General features: G+C 41.4%; 1 protein-coding gene across 5 annotated transcripts; it reads right to left on the bottom strand.

Annotated features, from left to right (window-relative positions):
* Positions 1–1,873: 1,873 nt before the first annotated feature.
* On the bottom strand, positions 1,874–13,782 carry CIPC (CLOCK interacting pacemaker). 5 transcript variants are annotated; one of them, XM_042790836.1, is made up of 5 exons: positions 13,665–13,782; positions 12,173–12,263; positions 10,524–10,698; positions 9,442–9,611; positions 1,874–5,823 (listed from the first exon to the last, which is right to left on the bottom strand). In XM_042790836.1, exons 3-5 carry the CDS (start codon positions 10,594–10,596, stop codon positions 4,945–4,947), a joined length of 1,122 nt encoding a protein of 373 aa, XP_042646770.1. In that variant the 5' UTR covers positions 10,597–10,698; positions 12,173–12,263; positions 13,665–13,782; the 3' UTR covers positions 1,874–4,944. The 5 variants fall into 5 exon arrangements, with proteins under 5 accessions (XP_042646770.1, XP_042646769.1, XP_032864610.1 ...); XM_042790835.1 differs by having other exon boundaries at positions 12,173–12,256; XM_033008719.2 differs by lacking the exon at positions 13,665–13,782 and adding an exon at positions 13,221–13,338 and having other exon boundaries at positions 12,173–12,256.
* Between the last annotated feature and the right edge of the window lie 3,819 nt (positions 13,783–17,601).

Raw genomic sequence — 17,601 nt, 5'->3', positions numbered from 1 at the left:
CCACATCTTAAAAATACCTTCCACTCAGCCCTCCCTGCTTCCCAGGCTCAGCTTCACTCCTGATTTCTCTACCTCCTCCCCCAAGCAGTGCCGGGGGAAAGGGAACGGGGGCTGTGGTCAGTTCATCACAAGTTGTTTCTGCTTCTCCTTCCTCCTCAGGGGGAGGACTCTTCACACTCTTCCCCTGCTCCAGCAGGGGATCCCTCTCACAGGTGACAGCCCTCCACGAACTTCTCTGATGTGAGTCCTTCCCACAGGAGGCAGCTCTTCATGAACTGCTCCACAGTGAGTCCCTTCCACGGGCTGCAGTCCTCCCAGCAACAAACTGCTCCAGCACAGGTTTCCCTCCATATCCCGACCTTCTTTGGGTGCAGACACCTGCTCCGGAACGGGGTCCTCCACGGGCTGCAGGTCACCATCTGCTCCACCACAGACATCCATGGGCAGCTGGGGGACAGCCTACAGGCAGGTCTCTGCTCTGGCTCTCCACCTCATCCTTCGCCTTCTTCCCTGACCTTGGTGTTTTTATAGGTATTTCCCTCCCTCCTACCTCTGCTCTCAGGTTCCCCTCACACATTATCGGAGAGGTGCAGCCACCATCGCCAATTGGCTTGGCCTTGGCTAGCGATGGGTCCAACCGAGAGCCAGGGAAGCTTCAAGCAGCTTTTCACAGGAGCCATACCTGTAGACCATCCCCTAGTAACAAAACCCTGCCGTACACAGACGCATCACCTAGATGCAGTAAGAGTGTAAAATTGTGTAGGTAGGGACCCCGCATTTCTGTCCCAGCAATTACGAGAACAAAGGCAGTAACAGCATACTACATTCAAGCTAGCGGATGACAGAAATTTTGCATGCCAGGAGATTACTCAGCCCAAGCCTGCGGGGCTTTCAGACTGTTTGTGTATCTTGAGGAAGAAAAACAAGACAGATGCAGTGCACCTGAAAGCAGCAATTCACCTTTCTGGCCTCAGTGAAATAAAGGAGAACAGGCCTGACATCCTACCGATAGATTTCACCACGTAAAGGAAAAAGCTAGCCACAAGTGACACAGACATAAAAATTTCCTGCTTGAGTTGTACCCATACCTTCTATGAATACAAAATTTGCGAACAGTTTAAAGTCTCAGGGAATAAAATTACTTCAATTGATGGCACTCCTTTTTGGATGTAAAGTAACGAGACTCAAGTTATTACTTTGTCTGGTGCCAAGAACTTTAACCAGAATCTCTTGTACCTTAGGACAGGATCTCATGCCACGAGGCTGCTGGATGTTCTGGACATGACTGCCTAGTTCTCACTGTAAGAGTCCTCTCTGAACAAAGAAAAGAATTTGTAAAGATGGCAACATTTTGAAAAATGTGTTTTAGTGAAAAGCTGTTATACAGATTTAGTTGGAGAATGTTCTTCAAGAGAGAGAATAGAATTTTTCACTCAAGTAATTCTTTCAGTAGCCAAGATCCTTACTTCACAATTTAGAACTTCTGCATACCCGGCTGACAGGATTAAGATGAAGTGTAGGAGTTCATCCAGCACAGACGGTGAGCATAATGTACAGTCATCACAGAGAGATAACAGTTCAAAGATGGAAAAATTCTTCCAGGTTGTTAACGACAGATCTATGGTAATGGTCACCCACGACAATATATTTTTAGAGTTCTGTACAGCCCACTTTTACTCATGCTCCTCCCAGAGATCCTTTAATTCATACATACTGTTAAAGCTCACATGACTCTCTTCAGGAGATACATCATAGTATCACTTTTGGAACTGCACTTTCCCACATGGGTGACATGCTGTTGTGGAGCTCTATGTAAAGCATGCTTTGGAACCAAGGACTTTGCAGTTTAACAGCAGTACAATAACCCACAAACTTTTCAAGTATATACTTTATTTCATTCATATTTCACAGTCTGTTTCTGTAAAGGTTTAACAAAAAGGTCATGTTCTATAACAGAGTTCTTAGGCTACTGTATTTAGAGCTGGCAACAGACTTAGAAAGTACAGAAAATCTTTACATTCCAACTAGAGCCGTAGAATTTCAAAAATACATAGTAAAAATAATCAAAAATACCAACTTTTAATAAAACTTAATAGAAAACCAGCAGTCTCTCTGACCCATGAAGCTACCCCACCTGCTAGTTGTCAGCAGCAACTCAAGCCCCAGCGGACCATCCGATTGACTTTTTAGACTGGGACAGCTGTCTTCATCTAACTTGTTAATACAAAGTCTTGCTGCTTCAAAGGTCAAAAAAAAAAAAAAAAAAAAAAATCTGTAAATTCACTGCTTACAGGTTTCCAATCAGCGGTTAATGTTTCTGCTCAAATCTACTGGACCACTTCCAGATCCTGCCCAGAATCAGGACCTATTCTGGTACTGATGCAGTCAACTAATTTTCTCAACACAGTTCCAAGCTATTAAGTTGCAGCCAAAAAAGGAAACCCATATTGTTTAAAGGTTTATCAGGGCTTCCAGGAATAAAGGCAGCTAAGAGAAACTGAATAGAATGGTATTTGATGACCTACCTATCACTAGAGACCTTCAACATCCTTCTTAAATAGATGTTGCATCAAGATTTGCGGTTATCTAGGGATATGGTTCCTAAGGGACCCCAGATTTACATATAATAGTTTCAGAGTAGATTTTTCTAGTTCAGCAAATACTATTTAAGTTTGGACTGATGCCCAGTAGGAGATTTCTAGCCAGCTGCTGGACTTTATTCACAGATTTATTGAATATATATTTATACAAATTACACCAGCTGAAAGGCCCATCAGCTATAAGCACACCCACTTCAGCCCACTTTCAATGCTGTCAGGGGAGAAAAAAATAAATGTGGTTCTGTGTGGACTGAGATATTTCTATCAGCTAGAGACTCCCTAAGTCAGAGGGTTTTACCCTGCAAGGCCAAATTTCTCTTACTCTCTGTCAGAGCAGTGGAAATAAGATGAAGAAGTCACCGGTAGACTCACATTTTCTTGTCTCAAACAAGATTGGACTTTTTTTCTGACTTTCTTTCATCTCTAAGTAGCCTGAATTCATCATCTTGTTTTCTAGGACAAGCACTTCCTAAAAATACATATATTCTGAACTTCAAATTATCCTCTCTATTCAGTGGGTAGAAGAATTTTAGGAGAAGTAGGAAAGATATCATATGCATTTTCTCACATCACACCTTTAGGCCTATTACAGGTATCAGATCGAAGGAACTGCCTCCTACTGCCTCCTCTCCTTCCTGTAAGAAGCTCAGAAGAAACAAGCTTATCTTTTGGGATTGTTTCACAAATGGCCTAAGGTACCAATACATCTATCCTGCCAAACGTCATTCTGTGCAGATATGACGACTAATCTGAAAGAGCTACATCGGACATGTCCTACATTATTACACTGTACTATGCTGCCTTCCAGGTTTGCTGGCTGAGTTTTGATATTGCTGTGCTGCAAGTTATGAGGCATCCAAGCATGCACAATTATAGCAGGTGTATTTAAAAAAAAGCACGTTGCAGAACACTGTCTACGAACACTTTTCTTTTAATTAATTCCCACATACTGCACTAGTCTTCCGCAGGTGGGCAGGATACCATGAGAGGCATGGCTACTAGTTTGCTACAGCTGCACCAGGGCAAATCCTGCCACAAAATTCCTCTCAGCCTATGGCTAGTACAAATATGACTCCAATTCTCCTCTTTGTCAGTCATGTACAGCATTTCTTTTCATCAGTGTGAAAAGGGCGAAACCCCTTACAAAAGAAAAGCCCCTTACAATTTCTCTAATGCACATATTTGAGGAAGACTACAAAAACATTCTCTACAGTCTTCTGCAATATTGATTCCCAGAGGCATCAAAAAATGCAAATGTCTAGTCAGAAATTAGCAAGACATACACTCCACTTTCAACTTTCTTTTTTTAAGAATCAGATGACAGAAGTGATCAAAGCATCAAAATACCCCGTCACCTAGATTTCACAATTTTTTAAAAACATTGTCACACATAAAGGAACATAGCATAAACAATCCAGCTTCCATAACATTCTTAGACAAAGCCATTCTTAGTTCTCTACACAGACTGCCTCTGAAGAAACACCCTTCAGACTGGAGGGGGTGACACAGTTAAGTGTCTAGATAAACTGAAATTAAATAAATGCCTGTAGAACTGCTTTTTTAACATGACTACTGTGGATCTTTACTAGTAAGGCCTAATATCTCATGCACAAAGTGGTGTTTGCTATATCTCAAGGCAAGCAGGCTAGGAATTATATAAATTTATGTGGTTTGGGTTGTTGGTTTTTTGTTTTTGTTTTTTAAAGAAAGTTCAAACTCAAGTAGATAAAATTTTTAGGGAGATCATCAAAACATTTAATTTCACTTGGGTCCTAAGACACCTTTGACCAAAGACTGCAAAGAATATAGAATGCTGCTTCAGCATAAACAGATCTCCACTAATTCAAACATGTTAAAACCCCAGTGTAAGACTGCTACAAGGGACAGCAATAGCCTCAAGATACCACCCCATCAATGTAAGTTTCCTCTCCTCACACCAACTCCCTTCATCTACTTGCAACTGACGATGGCCTAATATTGGGGCCTGTTCTGTTGTTCCATTCTCAAAATTGACTGTCTGAAGATAGGAATAGGAAGATGCTTGCTTGCAGAATACTGCAAATGACTGTCTTTTTCACGGCAAGAATGGGAACATGCCAGCAGAGCACTTCCAAGCTTCTCAAGTCCAAGGAAGTACACAGAGTCAGCATGGAGTTCGAGGTCACACTGAAGTAGTAAGTACCCACTCTGTCAAGACCCCACCATGCTATTCCAGTCCCACAAGACAAGCTGTTAACAACATGCCACTTCGCAAGTCTTGGACTCAGAAAATGCTCAAGTAAAAGCTTGAGACAGGAAATAGGAGGCACAGAAATAACTTGATCAACAGCTATGTACCTTTCTACTACATGTTGGGATACGTGGGGTCTTCCAGGTTTCTGTCAGCTTTATCAGATCCTGCTAGAGAAGCTTCTAGCTCTGCCCATGACTGTGGAGCATTGTTCTTTATTGCCTCAATGAAAAGCTGTGTTTGGTGCTTCAGCCGGTCAAGCTCAGCCTGAGTCACCTGGTTCTGATGAATGAGCTCCTTCGTTTTTAAAGTGATCTCCAGCAATCCCGACCTGCGTAGCACGACGAGTGTATTCTGAAAGCGTCTGCACTTGCTCTGTTGTTGCAAAAGCAGCTCAGGGGTAGTGCAAATCTCTTCTGGTATCAATGGGGGGCTCCACACTGCAGATTGCACCGTAGTCTGTGCTGCACTCTCGCTCTCAGGAGGGGTGCATTTTGTTGACTGCAGAGTTCCAAAAGGCAAAAGGGGAGTCAAACCTGGCACTTTCTGAGTGTTACTGGAAACACGATGAAAACCAGGAAGAGCTGGCAGTTTTCCACTTGTCACCAGAGTTGAAGAACTTTGCTGGTGAGAATCCTGAGGGGTCTTAAAGCTAACTGGTAGGTGGGCAAAAGGACTAGTAGGCAAGCCTGTGCTCCTTGATACAGGAGAAGTCTCCATCTTGGGTGCTTCTGTGCAGAATCGTTTATGGCAATTTGTTTCCTGACGTTCTTCTAGATCAAAGGAGTGATCTCTTTTGCAGGGCTGTGGTGCTATTTTGGGATAAGAATTCAGGATGGGCAGGTAATTAGTGGAGTCATTCCTCTTTTTCCCAACAGGATAAGGGTTAATGGGAGGTGGGATTGATGGACGAAGAAACACTAGCTGTGGCTGAGCCGGAATCACTTCAAAGGATGGCTGCACAGTCCAAGATTGGAGCTGTGATGAACTCCCCTGAGAAACACAAATGGGGGGAAAAAAAAAAAAAAAAAAAAGTAGTCTTACAACAATACTGTAGAATAGGCCTAAAAAACCTTAAATGAAACAGGTGGACCATGCCATTTCTCCATATTTGATACACACTGCCCAATTAATATGTTCTGAACAGTTTTCCATCAAACTCATCCTTCTCTTTCTCCAACAACCGAGCATAGCACTAGAATCAAACTGTAATTCATCATCCTTTTACTATGGAACATCAGATACATTTAAAAACAATTCAGTCTGAATTTATACATGCTTTCCTAAATGAGGATGAAGTGCATGCTTATATTGTACAATGCTCATGCAGAAGTTTGACCCAGACTTGGGGTTGAACAACAAGCATACAGAAAAGTTGAAAAATAATTAAGCACTGTGGTTATGAAATATTTTACAAGAGCCAAAGAAAGATTGCACATACGTTTCAGGAACAAACCAGACTCCATATTTGCTGAAAGGCAACAACTCTGATCCTGTCAATTCTATTCTTATAGCAGGCTTTTAAAATGGTTATTTAAAATAGATGACAGCTGTTCAGAAAGTCTTGCAATCTTCAGTACAATACACAGTTTCAATAAATTTAAGACCATGAAGTAGAAAATGCTGAATATCAACAAATACAAGGAAAAAAGCCTGTTGTAAGCCCAGAGCAGTTTTAACTCCAAACCTCTGATGAAATAGTGCACACTGATAAACCTTAAAAGCATTACATTTCAAGAAAAATACCCAAGTTTTTACTCCCTCCTACAAGCCATATTCTGCAATACTGGGGAACACAATTTTTACATGAAATTACCTCTTCCTCCTCCAATACATTACTGCAGATATTCATGACAGCTCCTGGCCAAAAAGCATGCCTGCCTTTCTCCAAACATATCAAATGGTCTAGAGTAAGAGATACTATTTATTTCTGAAGGAAAAATCTCACTTAATATATTTAGGTCATCACCACTAGAATTACACTAATATAATATACTGTCAGCTGCTTTTCCAGTTCCTTATGACTTGGAATGTTATTGGCAGGGCTGCTGAAGACACAGTTTTTAGCTAGCACAAATACATTTTATTATTTTTGGTACAGTACTGAGTAATCTGAAATCTATCTCCTTTCTCCCAGTCTCATAAGATTTAAACCGGCAAATGCTAACATGCTTTGCTGAAGTACATTCCCCCAGTAAAAGACTTGTACTTGTCCAAAGTGGGTATTACCCACTGATTAGGACACTGACTTGGAGAGGAGATTCAATTACCTACTGGCACAGAATTTCTTTGGTTCAACAGACAGGATGCTTATGGAATAGGCGTAGAGAACAACTACCGGTAAAAAAAATAAATATTACTACCTTATCAAAGAATAAAGGACAAACATTCAAAAGAAAAGCATCTGTAGATGTTAGGAGTGAGGAAGTATATAAATACCATGGCTATACATACACAAGACAGAACATGCACTCTTAAGGAAGAAGGTTTTGGGGTCAGAAGGTCTAATTTATTGCACAATTCTACAGTATCTAGCAGAGCAGAGCCCCAAAAATCATCGAGGCTAAAAGAGCTGTGATAACGGTTTATCTTGTTCCTGTTTTGTCCTATCTCTATTATCCACTTTCGTCTCCTTTCCACGTTGCATTCTGCTCTTCTCCCACCCAAAATCTCATTTTCAGTAGAGGAGGACATGTTTATTTTACTAATTCTGCAAAGTGGCTTGGTTTTTGGTTGTTTTGGATGTTTTTCTGGTTTTTGGTTTTTTTTATTTTGGTTTGTTTTTTAACTGAGAACTCGTATCATGCATGTAGCAGTAACACTTGTCTAAAGAGCCTTTCCTATTTATTAAGGACTTCTACAGGACTTACAGAAACCTTGTCACAAGCAGCACTGTGTTTCAGAGAATTAATCCCTGATTGATTTTTTTTTTTTTCTTTAGTAACATTATTGTTAGCTGTTTACACTCTGAAATTGGGACAGCAGGTAACCATCACTGCACAGGACCACAGTGGTTCTAAGACAGAAGGATGATGCTGATTGAAATTGAAACTGGAACAAATAAACAGAAGTAACCAGATGCTGCCTTTTTTTTTTTTTGTTTTGTTCAGTGAGCCCAACTGAGCGCTGTGTTGAAAAGACCATTTTAGAAAGATGACCAGCATGATTCTCTGAGGTAACTAGGCATAATAGAAAGAGGCATAAAGACACTTCATTATTATTCTGACCTAGACTTGCTGCTTTTGTTTATTGCAGAAAATCATTCTTTAGTTTAGCATTATTGTCCTTAATCATACATAGACTTAGATGTTATGAGGCACTGCAAGAGAACTGAGTCTCACAAGTTTATCTACCTCCAACTCTTCCTCCCCAAATTCCCTTTTTGCTACACTACAATTTCTATTTTTAATATATATTTTATATATATATATATCTCTATATCTAAAAGCTACTTACTATTAGCTACTTCTCCTAACTGCAACACAACCTGGAGTTTAACATTAGACTACCACTGCAATCTGTGTAAAACTTGTGAGCTGTGGGCTAAAGGCTATCAACCTCTGCTGAAGCTTGCCTACTCCCTACTATATGAAAACTTCAGCAATTGTTTAGACAGTATTTTGTCCACACATCTAGGAACATGACTATAAAATAAAATTGTCTCTTGTCAAGATAAAGCACAATGCTCAGAGATCAGAACCAGCTTACCCTCAAATACATAATCTGCCAAAAACTAACAGAAACCCATACCTCTGTTAGCAATGATTCACAATATTTGAATTCGATAGATTTTTTTCTTGTTGCCGTAACAGATTTGGTAGAAGAAGAATCGGGATCTATATTCCTTCTTCCCCTTCTCACTGTTATTCTCAGATGCATTCTAAATAAAAAACGCTGAAGAACTTTTTGCTCTGCTTGGAAAATATGAGTGAATACTGAGCAAGAGGTCTAATAATACAGCAATACTTCAAATTTGAAACTCTCATATCTTCTGTTACAATGTAAAAGTTAGGAGTCTCACAGATATGCTGGAAGAACAACATATAACAAGATATTGGAGGACATAAATAGGGAATGTAATTGTTGCAATGTGAACAATCACATGCAATTAAGAGAAACAACTGTTAAAGATACCGCAACTAACTTCAGATACAGATTTCATTTTTTCATTTATAACATTCTGGATTAGTGTTTCTCATTGCATATAAAGCACTTCTAGAACCTAAGAACTAGGAAGCAAAACCCATCATCCTACTTTACTGTCTTTATCAAATGAAAAAGAAAACATCATCTTTCAAAAGGAAAAACACATTTTTTGGCTTGGTGTTGGTGCTGTTTATGTAACATTCTTAAAGTTCTATTTTTTGAGGATCCCTTTTGAGACAAGGAGGTTTAGAAGACGTAGCAGAGATTGTCCACTGCACATCTTTTCCATCTTAGTGATTCTAGCTGTCCCCTCAAAAGAACAGCCTGCCACAATAGAACTTTTCAAGTTACCAGTTACTTTTTGGACTGCAACAACTTTGTAAAATCTTTTTGAAAGGAAAAATATTAATTAAAAAAATAATTTAAGAACATGCAGTAATTTTCAATAAATTATTTCTTCCCTACCTGCTTAACTAACACATTTTTCATTACGACCATAGGAGAAAGTGCAGGAAAGGAGTTGCTTGTGGTCATTGGACATGGCCAAGGCCCATCCTCTGCGTTCCAACACAACGCACTCAGCACGTCCTCCGAGTCAGTCTGCTCCATAGCACTTAGGCACTCTGAACTTCCATCTGTCAGATGCAGAATTCAGCTGTTAGTTGTTCACATGCAGCATGCTTGCTACCTCCTTTCAGTTCTACTGTTGTACTTCCTTTCAACCAAGCCAAGAAGAACTGTAAGGTTTAGTTCTGGGATACCAATAAAATTAGACCTGCTGTGACAGATGTCAAATAGCCTTTAATAAAAGGCTTTATATTTCAGGCCAGTTCTCATGCAGATATTGTCTCCCCAAAATCTATTACTTTTTGTTCTTTTGTATTTAGTCTCCAAGGGACCATGCACTATCATGAAGACTGCTCTAAAACTTGGTGCAGGAAAGAACTACAGGCTCCAGAATTGCCACAGCTGTAGCCTGTGCTGCAGGCATTTTGTGTCTTGAAATCTATCTACAAACCTAATAAGGTACGTCTCTCTCAAAAGCATTTTTTTTTCTTTTAAAGGTCATCTTTGCACAGTTTTGTTGAGTATTAAAACGGCACACCATGTCTACATTTTACTGATGTTATAACAAGTACTCTCTGGTTTATCAGGCTCTGCTGACAATCTGGTCAAATCGTAAGAGACATCAGACAGCATAATCCAACAGTTCATTCATCACTGCAAAGAACAAAATTAATTTTGCCATCCCCACTTCCAGACTCTGAAGTCTGAGATTCTTCCATTCATTCCTTTATTAGGCACATTTTAAATTCCCATGCCATTCAAATTCACAAGATGAACTTTATAACTACATAAAGCTCCACTTCAAAAAAAGTTTGATGGTAGGATGACTGCAGATGCAAGCTGTCTTACATACAAAGGCCATCCCAGGTAACAAGACACAATCTGTAAGGGGCTAAAGTCAGATTTGTCACACATCACCAATAAAAGCAAAGTCTGAGTAAGATAACACAAAAGAAAGGTAAAGCAGGGGGTTTTGAAACCTGAATATCCAGAGTCCTTGTCAGATTCAGCTGCCGCCATGCTGAAGTGATGGTTCAAGCTCTTCATTTCCATCACTTTGCCCAATAATTCCTTGAGGGTCTCAATAGATGACTATTTTGTCTCCATGCTTCCATATTGCTGCAGGCAGTTTTTAACACCTTCTCCATCGATGAACTACAAAAATAGTTAATAACAAAAAGGGGCTTTCTCAATCTAAAGAAAGTTCCATCAGTATAAGACAATGAAGGAGGCCACATTTGTCCTTATGGAATTCTAGTTATCAAAGGTTTGCTGTATCTGTTAAGCAATCTGTAGAATTCTATTCAACTCCTAGCTTCACATCTGCTATGTTTATCACACACTTAGACTAGCAAAAGATGGCCAATAAAACCACAGTTTATTTCCTGCAAAACTCTCACAACTATTCATGTTTAATAACACATTACAGAGTAGAAAAGATATGCAACAATTCTTTGCATCAACTGACACATTCTTTGTATAATCTTCTGGAATAAAGCTTTCCATCTGCCTTAAGCTGATTTTTTTCAGTTTCAGGAAAGCTTCCATGATCCAATCTTTCAATCTCCTGCACCAGATACGTGAGAACAATATCATACGAGGCATCACTGTCGAGTCCTTTAGGGTAGGTTAAAAGATGCCAAAAAACCTAACGTACAAGAAGGAAGAAATTAATTGAAGGAGAAATATAGTACAAATATTTTACTTTTTAAAATGTCTTTATTTTTTACTACTGCTGTGAATGTCATCAATGAATCGAAGATATTTTAGAAGCACTGAAGACATGGATGCAGTTGAAGGGGCAGAATGCACCTGTCTCATTCAGCTCTTTTCTTCAGTAGCTGAGCAAGTCAGAGTACAGAGCACAGGTCAGGCAATCTTACTGAATTACCCAAAGTAGAATAATTTCACACTTAAAATTTCTAAGTACATGGTAGATTCATCTGGAGAGCACAATGCATAAGTAATTTCTAACTGTGTTATAAATTCTGTCAGACAAGGTAATAATTCCTTACTGTATACATAGAACTTGGAAAATAAGAATGCAATTTCTTAATCTGCTAAAAGCATAATGCCCAATTCTACAAAGTTCAGGACCACCAGTAACCAGGATAAAATAGCAGATACAAATTGTGTGGTTGTTATCTGTAACTAAATCAGTGCTCCTCTGAGTTAAGTGGGATAGTTGAGTATCTCTTTTTACACTGCTAGTGAGCTAGTTGGAGACCTTCAGAATAGAAATACCTCAAATTATTCAAAAAATTAAATGTAGATATCAAACTAATGTATTAGACATGTTTCTCCATTAAAAAAAAAAAAGCAAGACAAACTAAAATCTAAAGTCTATTCACAAACAGTATTATTTTCAAAAACTAAAAGTTACTCAGGCCACATTTATCTTACAAAAGCTTAGCTATCCCAGGGATTGAATCCCAAAACAAGTCAGTTGTGCTGGGTGAAGCCCATACAACAAACATAGCTGAAACTGCAAAGCTGTGGTTTTCTTGATACAGTCTGGTTTTTTTAACCTCAAAGTAAGTCATCAGAGAAAAGAAAGTGAAGTACATGATCAGAGAACATGCTGAGACTAAAAAAATCCATACTGCTAAAAGTGCAACACATACTATACCTGCAGTGCACTCCTAGGAGAGACATGGCCTTAGAAATGCCCTCTTCTTCCCACACCCAGAATGAGAACACTGGAAGGCTGAAACTAAAAACTATGAAAATCAGAAAAATGTATAGTTACATTGTGGCCTCCCATACTACATACTTGTCACAACCTTCAGCTGCTTCCTGAGGGTAGGCAGACTCTAGTAAGACAGAGCAAAGTTTCTGCTTCTCTTAAAGAAGGTAGGTAAGAGTTTGTCTAACAGAAAAACGACAGGATTAAGTGCAGAAATTATGTCTAATATTATTTGTAGACATCATTTTCTTATAAAGCAACCCTTTGAAGTTCTGTCTCATTTTAGAGCTGTATATTTAAATTACAAATACAGGAACCCAGCAGTCCAGATCATAGTCAGTCCAGCAGTCCATAATGGCTGTACCCAGTGCAAGCTACTTCAAATGACATTGCAGCAGACATTCTGGAATAATCTACCCCAAAAGGCAAGTTTCTTTTTAAGGTCCTGACAACTGGTTGATAGAACTCTGCTCCAAGATCTCAAGCCTTGACACCTCCAGTAATGAAATCTGTATGTTAGGCAAGTGTGCTGAGATGGTAGGGTGAGTGTCGGTATAACTAGAAGTAAGGCTGGATAACGGTCAGCAGAAGACAATTTCCTCGGTATCCATCAGCATCGTTTTTAGTTTCCATCTTCAGTCACACCTGATGACCTGCTAACAGGTATGGAGCAAACATAACCACGTAAGAGCAACCTAGACACTATCCCTGGAATGGATAATAAGGTTTAAGTCCTGATCCATACTTTCATTACTCAGCCCTTTCCAAAACAAATATATCTTTTAAGAAAGTGATATGTATTGACGTTAGTCCCCCAAAAAGCAGAACTAGAAACAGAAGGAGGGCTAGAAATAAGTAAAATAAGAACACGCCATCTGCTAGCCTTGCATCGAGGGAACCTTTGGGAAGCGCTAGCATATCTTCCTCTCTCCCCTTATGGAAGAAACCGAAACAATAACAACAACAAAACCACAACCGAAAACAAACAAACCCGAAGCACCGCTCTCTGGAGACGCGGCTGACCCCTGCCCACCCGCGGGCCGCCACGTCCCCCCGCCCGTGGGCCGGCAGGCGGGCAGGCCCGCGGGCAGGCTAGCAGGCGCTCCGCCGCGCCCCGCGCCGCCCGGGCCCCCCCCCCTCCCGCCGCGGCGGCCAGAGCTGCCGCCTCCCGGCCGCCTCCCGGCGCTCGGCCCGCACGCCGGGCCGGGGCGCCCCGCAGCTCTGCCCGCCCGGGCAGGGGGAGCCCTGGCAGCGGGCCCGGCGGCAGGAGAAGCCGAGCCGCCCAGCTTTCGAGCCCGAGGCGAAGCAGGGCCCGGCGGCGGCCGACAGCTCCCAGACCCCACGGCCGCCCCGCGACCACCCCCTGCTCCCCCACGGCCGCCCCCCACGCCGGGCCGGGCCGGGCCTGACCGAGCCGGGCCGGGCCAACACTCACCTGGGTGCGGGCCGCCACGGCTCTGACCCCGCCGGGCCGCGCATGCGCAACACCCAACCATGGAGCACAAACCTCCCCCGCCGCCTAGACAAGCCCACCACGGAAGAGGAAAGTTGTCGGCCAGGGCGCCCCGCAGAGCGCATGCGCACAGCGAAGCTGCCGGCGCCGGCCCGCCCAGCTCAGCTGCGCGCTGGCGGCGGGCGGGGTGGTTGCGGCGCGCGTGCGCCGGGGGCGCGCGCGGCCGCTGCAGCTGCTGCGGCCCGTCTTCGCGCGGCGCGCGCAGGGGGCGTAGGGGTACGCGGGGTTCGCGCGCTTCGTGGGGAGCGCGAGGGCTTAGTGCTGAGGGGCAGCGGGGGCGCGCTCGGCACAAGGCTCCTCGGCACGGGCCCTCGGTCGCAGTGCGGGCTGGTGTGAAGTGGGGAGGGGCGGCTCTAGATGCGCAGGCACGCCGTGGGGGCACGGAAGGTCTGTCGGGGGCAAGGATCCTCCAGCGTGTTGGCTTTAAAAGGGGTCTGGAGACCCGTCCCGCCACGGCTGTCGGGGACGTGGCGGAAAGGAGCGTCCTCACTGAAAAATGGTGTGGGTACCTCCTGTTGGCCTTGCACCCCATAGCAGGGCAAGCGTGCGAGGGCTTGAAACTTTATTGCCTGGCCTGGACTTAGGAGGGAATCAGACTGGGTGATCAGATCCAGTAGTTTGGGATGCTGCTCGACTTATTTTTGCACAAAACTTGCTCGACAGTTATTTTTTACACAAATTACTGTGCAAAAGAATACAGGGCATCTCCACACAGGAGTTCAGAGTTTTATTGAGCCTCTCTCATTCCAAGAGATGAGAGCAAAAATATAAGCACTGCAGCCACTTAGAAAATGAGGAAAGCTGCACCAAAGAGGTCTAAAAGCCTTAAACTTGTCTCAAGGAAGGAAAATTTGACAAAAGGAGGCGCTCTTATGTGTAAAGGATACCCTTGTTCTTCTACATGATTGGTAAACGGGAGACTGAAAGAAACACGTGGATTTACTTTCCATGAACTGCATATAAACCAAGAGCAAATAAGTAGGAGAAAGTGAATCCTCCGGTTCAATGAATTCAACTAGAATAGTTATTCTTGTTCTGAAAACTGCATAAACACGACCTGCACCCAGAAAGTCTGTGAATATTTTGCACTTGAACATGAAAGCCATTTCATTAGAGAAAACTGAAAAGGCTGTGTGGAAGGGCTGAGCAAAGATACTGCATTCCCTGAGTAGAAATGGTTGAAAGAACCTGAAACATGCTGATTAAAAAGAAACAATTCCTGAGTGAAAAAAGAGGAGGACCTTTGATCTCAGCATAGTCTCATAAATAACCTGTCAAATGCAAAACAAAAATGTCTGGGATTATGTGAAATGACACTTGTCATTTTGAAAATGCAGCACAGAACAGATTCCAGTCCTACTAATCCAAAGTGCTGTGAGAGAACATTTGTGACACATATCCCTAGGATGTATTTTTGAGTATTTAAATACCAGAGTTGGCTCTGAGTTACATCTAAACAGTACTGTGAGATGTGTGCTCTCTAGATTGTGGATCTGGATTCCTTTCTGTTCAGGAGGTGTGGGTTCTTAGGAAAAGCATGCTGAGAATCCCATTGCATCATGATACTTGCTCAGACATGGTCCTGGTTGCCTTATCCCCAGAAACAACCCTTACTGATCTCCACAGAGACCAGATTTCTTAGGATATGGAATATGTGTGGGTGCTTACTGAAAACAGCTGATCAGAGAGCGAGCAACCTGTATTTGGGACAGACAACCGGCTGTTCAGGTGATTCAGTATAGATTTGGAATGTGTGATACCAGGCCTTCATCCAAGGGGCAGCAGGTAGGAGAACTGAAATACTGTACAGTTTGATAGAGAAGTTTTCTTGTTTAGTCAAGGTAAACCTGTGTTTTAAATAAACCAAATCTTACCACTTGAATTCTCCCTGCTCCAAAATACGCCTTTCCTGTGGTTTTAATAATATTTCTGCCATTGTCCCTTCTCTCCCTTTTCCTTTCATTTGATTCTTTATTGATATGAGGTCTTATTTACTGTGTGCTTTCAGTGATTACTGTCAGTGGCAACAGGATGTTTTCCTTTTTTCATGAGTTGTACTGTGGTTTGTTTGTTTATCCAAAAGGTGAGCATTTTGGCAAGTAAATACGAGCTGTTTATTTACTTCCCTGTTTACTCTGGTCATACAACAGAAGAGTGAAAAGAATATGGGTGACGTATGACTGCAAGTTTACTCACTTTTGGTGTTTCAACACTTTTATTTGTAAAAAAGTTTTTTTATTTAAAAAAAAAAGTTGACTTTTTTCTTCCAGGAAAAGATGCAGAAATCATCTTTCATGGCTTAAGAGGGACAAAAGCAAGTAGGTCTTGTGTGGTTACTGAACAGTTAATAAAGGTGTTGATGCATGGACTTCATAAATACTTAAGGAACAAAGAATCTTTTGTCGTAACACAACAGTAGAAAGAAACATTTGGCAAACTTTGGAAGTAAAGCATAGCCAGGTCAGAAGAATGTGGTTTCATAATACAATGAACTGGAGAGGTTGGGTGTTTGTCTGAAAACACAGTGTACTCAATCTGTTTTCTTCATATACTCACTGATTTATTTTGCTATCATAGACAAAATAGAATTTAGTAGGTACTGTGTTGCATTGTTAGTCTGCAAATAAATAGCTTTATTCATCTAATTTTATTGAACCAAAGTCTGACATTTATGATACTTTGCTACAAATATCTTTGTTCCTTCTACTACTCATATGTAATTTTAATACATTAATAGGAGAATATTGTTCAAATGATGCCTCTAGGTTTTCATTGGTCTCAACCAAAGAATGAATTCATCGGGATAAAGTATTTGCTTCACCTTTCAGAGAGAGGCACTAAATCTCAAATGTGTTTCCTTTTATATTCATGTTAGCCGTGTTGTTGGCATTAAAACAATATTAAACCTCCAAATCTGTTTGAAAATACATTCCACATGTGGGTTTTGTTAATAATTAATATTTTTTAAATATCAAAGCATGAAAGAGATACTGTGTGATCACCTACTCTGACCTGAAGCCTATCACAAGTCATGGAATTTCACCCAGCAGTTGAGTTAGCAAGATTTTTCTCTAATGAAGGTATTTTAGCAATGGCTCAGTTTTCTTCTACATTTCAACTGTAGCTAGCTACGTTTCCTTTTCAAAGTACACATCTTTCAGATTCTTGTATCCATCTGCAATTCATCTTTACCATAAATGTCTCCAAATTAAGGGAAGGCAGAATGACAATAATTTAACAATGACAAATGATTAACATAGATGGCATATCAAGAATAAAGCACCTTTGATGCTCTTTACACTCTTCTGTACCATATTATGTTGGAGGAGAACAAAGATGGGTTTAATATCCCCTTTGCAACTCCTAGACTCTTAGGCCAACTGAGGATTTGGGGAAACTATGCAAAAGACTGCAAAAGACCCAGTGACTGCTTTTAATCTGTGCAGCATCAGACCACTTCAGGAGTCCAGAGTACTTTGGAGGGCAGCATGCCCTTGTGTACTCCTTCACTTGCCCAGTGCAGTCATCTTCCTCTCTGTCTGTCTTCAATATAGCCTTCGGTGTGTAGAAAGCTACAGGGTGTTGAAGGATGGCTTTACTTAATCAGTGCAATGCCGTCCAGGAAATCTCATTATGTTATTTTCTGACAGAGAAATCTACAGGATTTACTCTGTTGCCATGAAAGAGCTACTGTTTACTCCAAAGTATGATAGATGTCATGTTTTCCTGGAGATTAAACATTATTTGGGTTTGTATTTAAGATGTTGGTTTGCTTTGAGAGTTTTTTTGTGTCGTAAGTGTTGAGTCTGTTAAGGTCATCTCTACTGACTCTCTAACGTGGATTGTAACATGTCCAGTG

The sequence above is a fragment of the Tyto alba genome, unplaced genomic scaffold, assembly GCF_018691265.1.
Source record: "Tyto alba isolate M040663 unplaced genomic scaffold, T.alba_DEE_v4.0 Super-Scaffold_18, whole genome shotgun sequence".
In the NCBI taxonomy this organism is placed as follows: domain Eukaryota; kingdom Metazoa; phylum Chordata; class Aves; order Strigiformes; family Tytonidae; genus Tyto; species Tyto alba.
This window is presented reverse-complemented; position numbering and strand designations above follow the sequence as displayed.

Excerpts from the sequence above, each read along its gene's own strand:
- CIPC (XM_042790836.1), bottom strand. The coding sequence starts at position 10,596 with ATGGAAATGAAGAGCTTGAACCATCACTTCAGCATGGCGGCAGCTGAA. Across the intron at positions 9,612-10,523 it reads CAAGGACTCTGGATATTCAG|ATGGAAGTTCAGAGTGCCTA; the intron begins GTTTCAAAACCC and ends TGCATCTGACAG. Across the intron at positions 5,824-9,441 it reads AAAATGTGTTAGTTAAGCAG|GGGAGTTCATCACAGCTCCA; the intron begins GTAGGGAAGAAA and ends TGTGTTTCTCAG.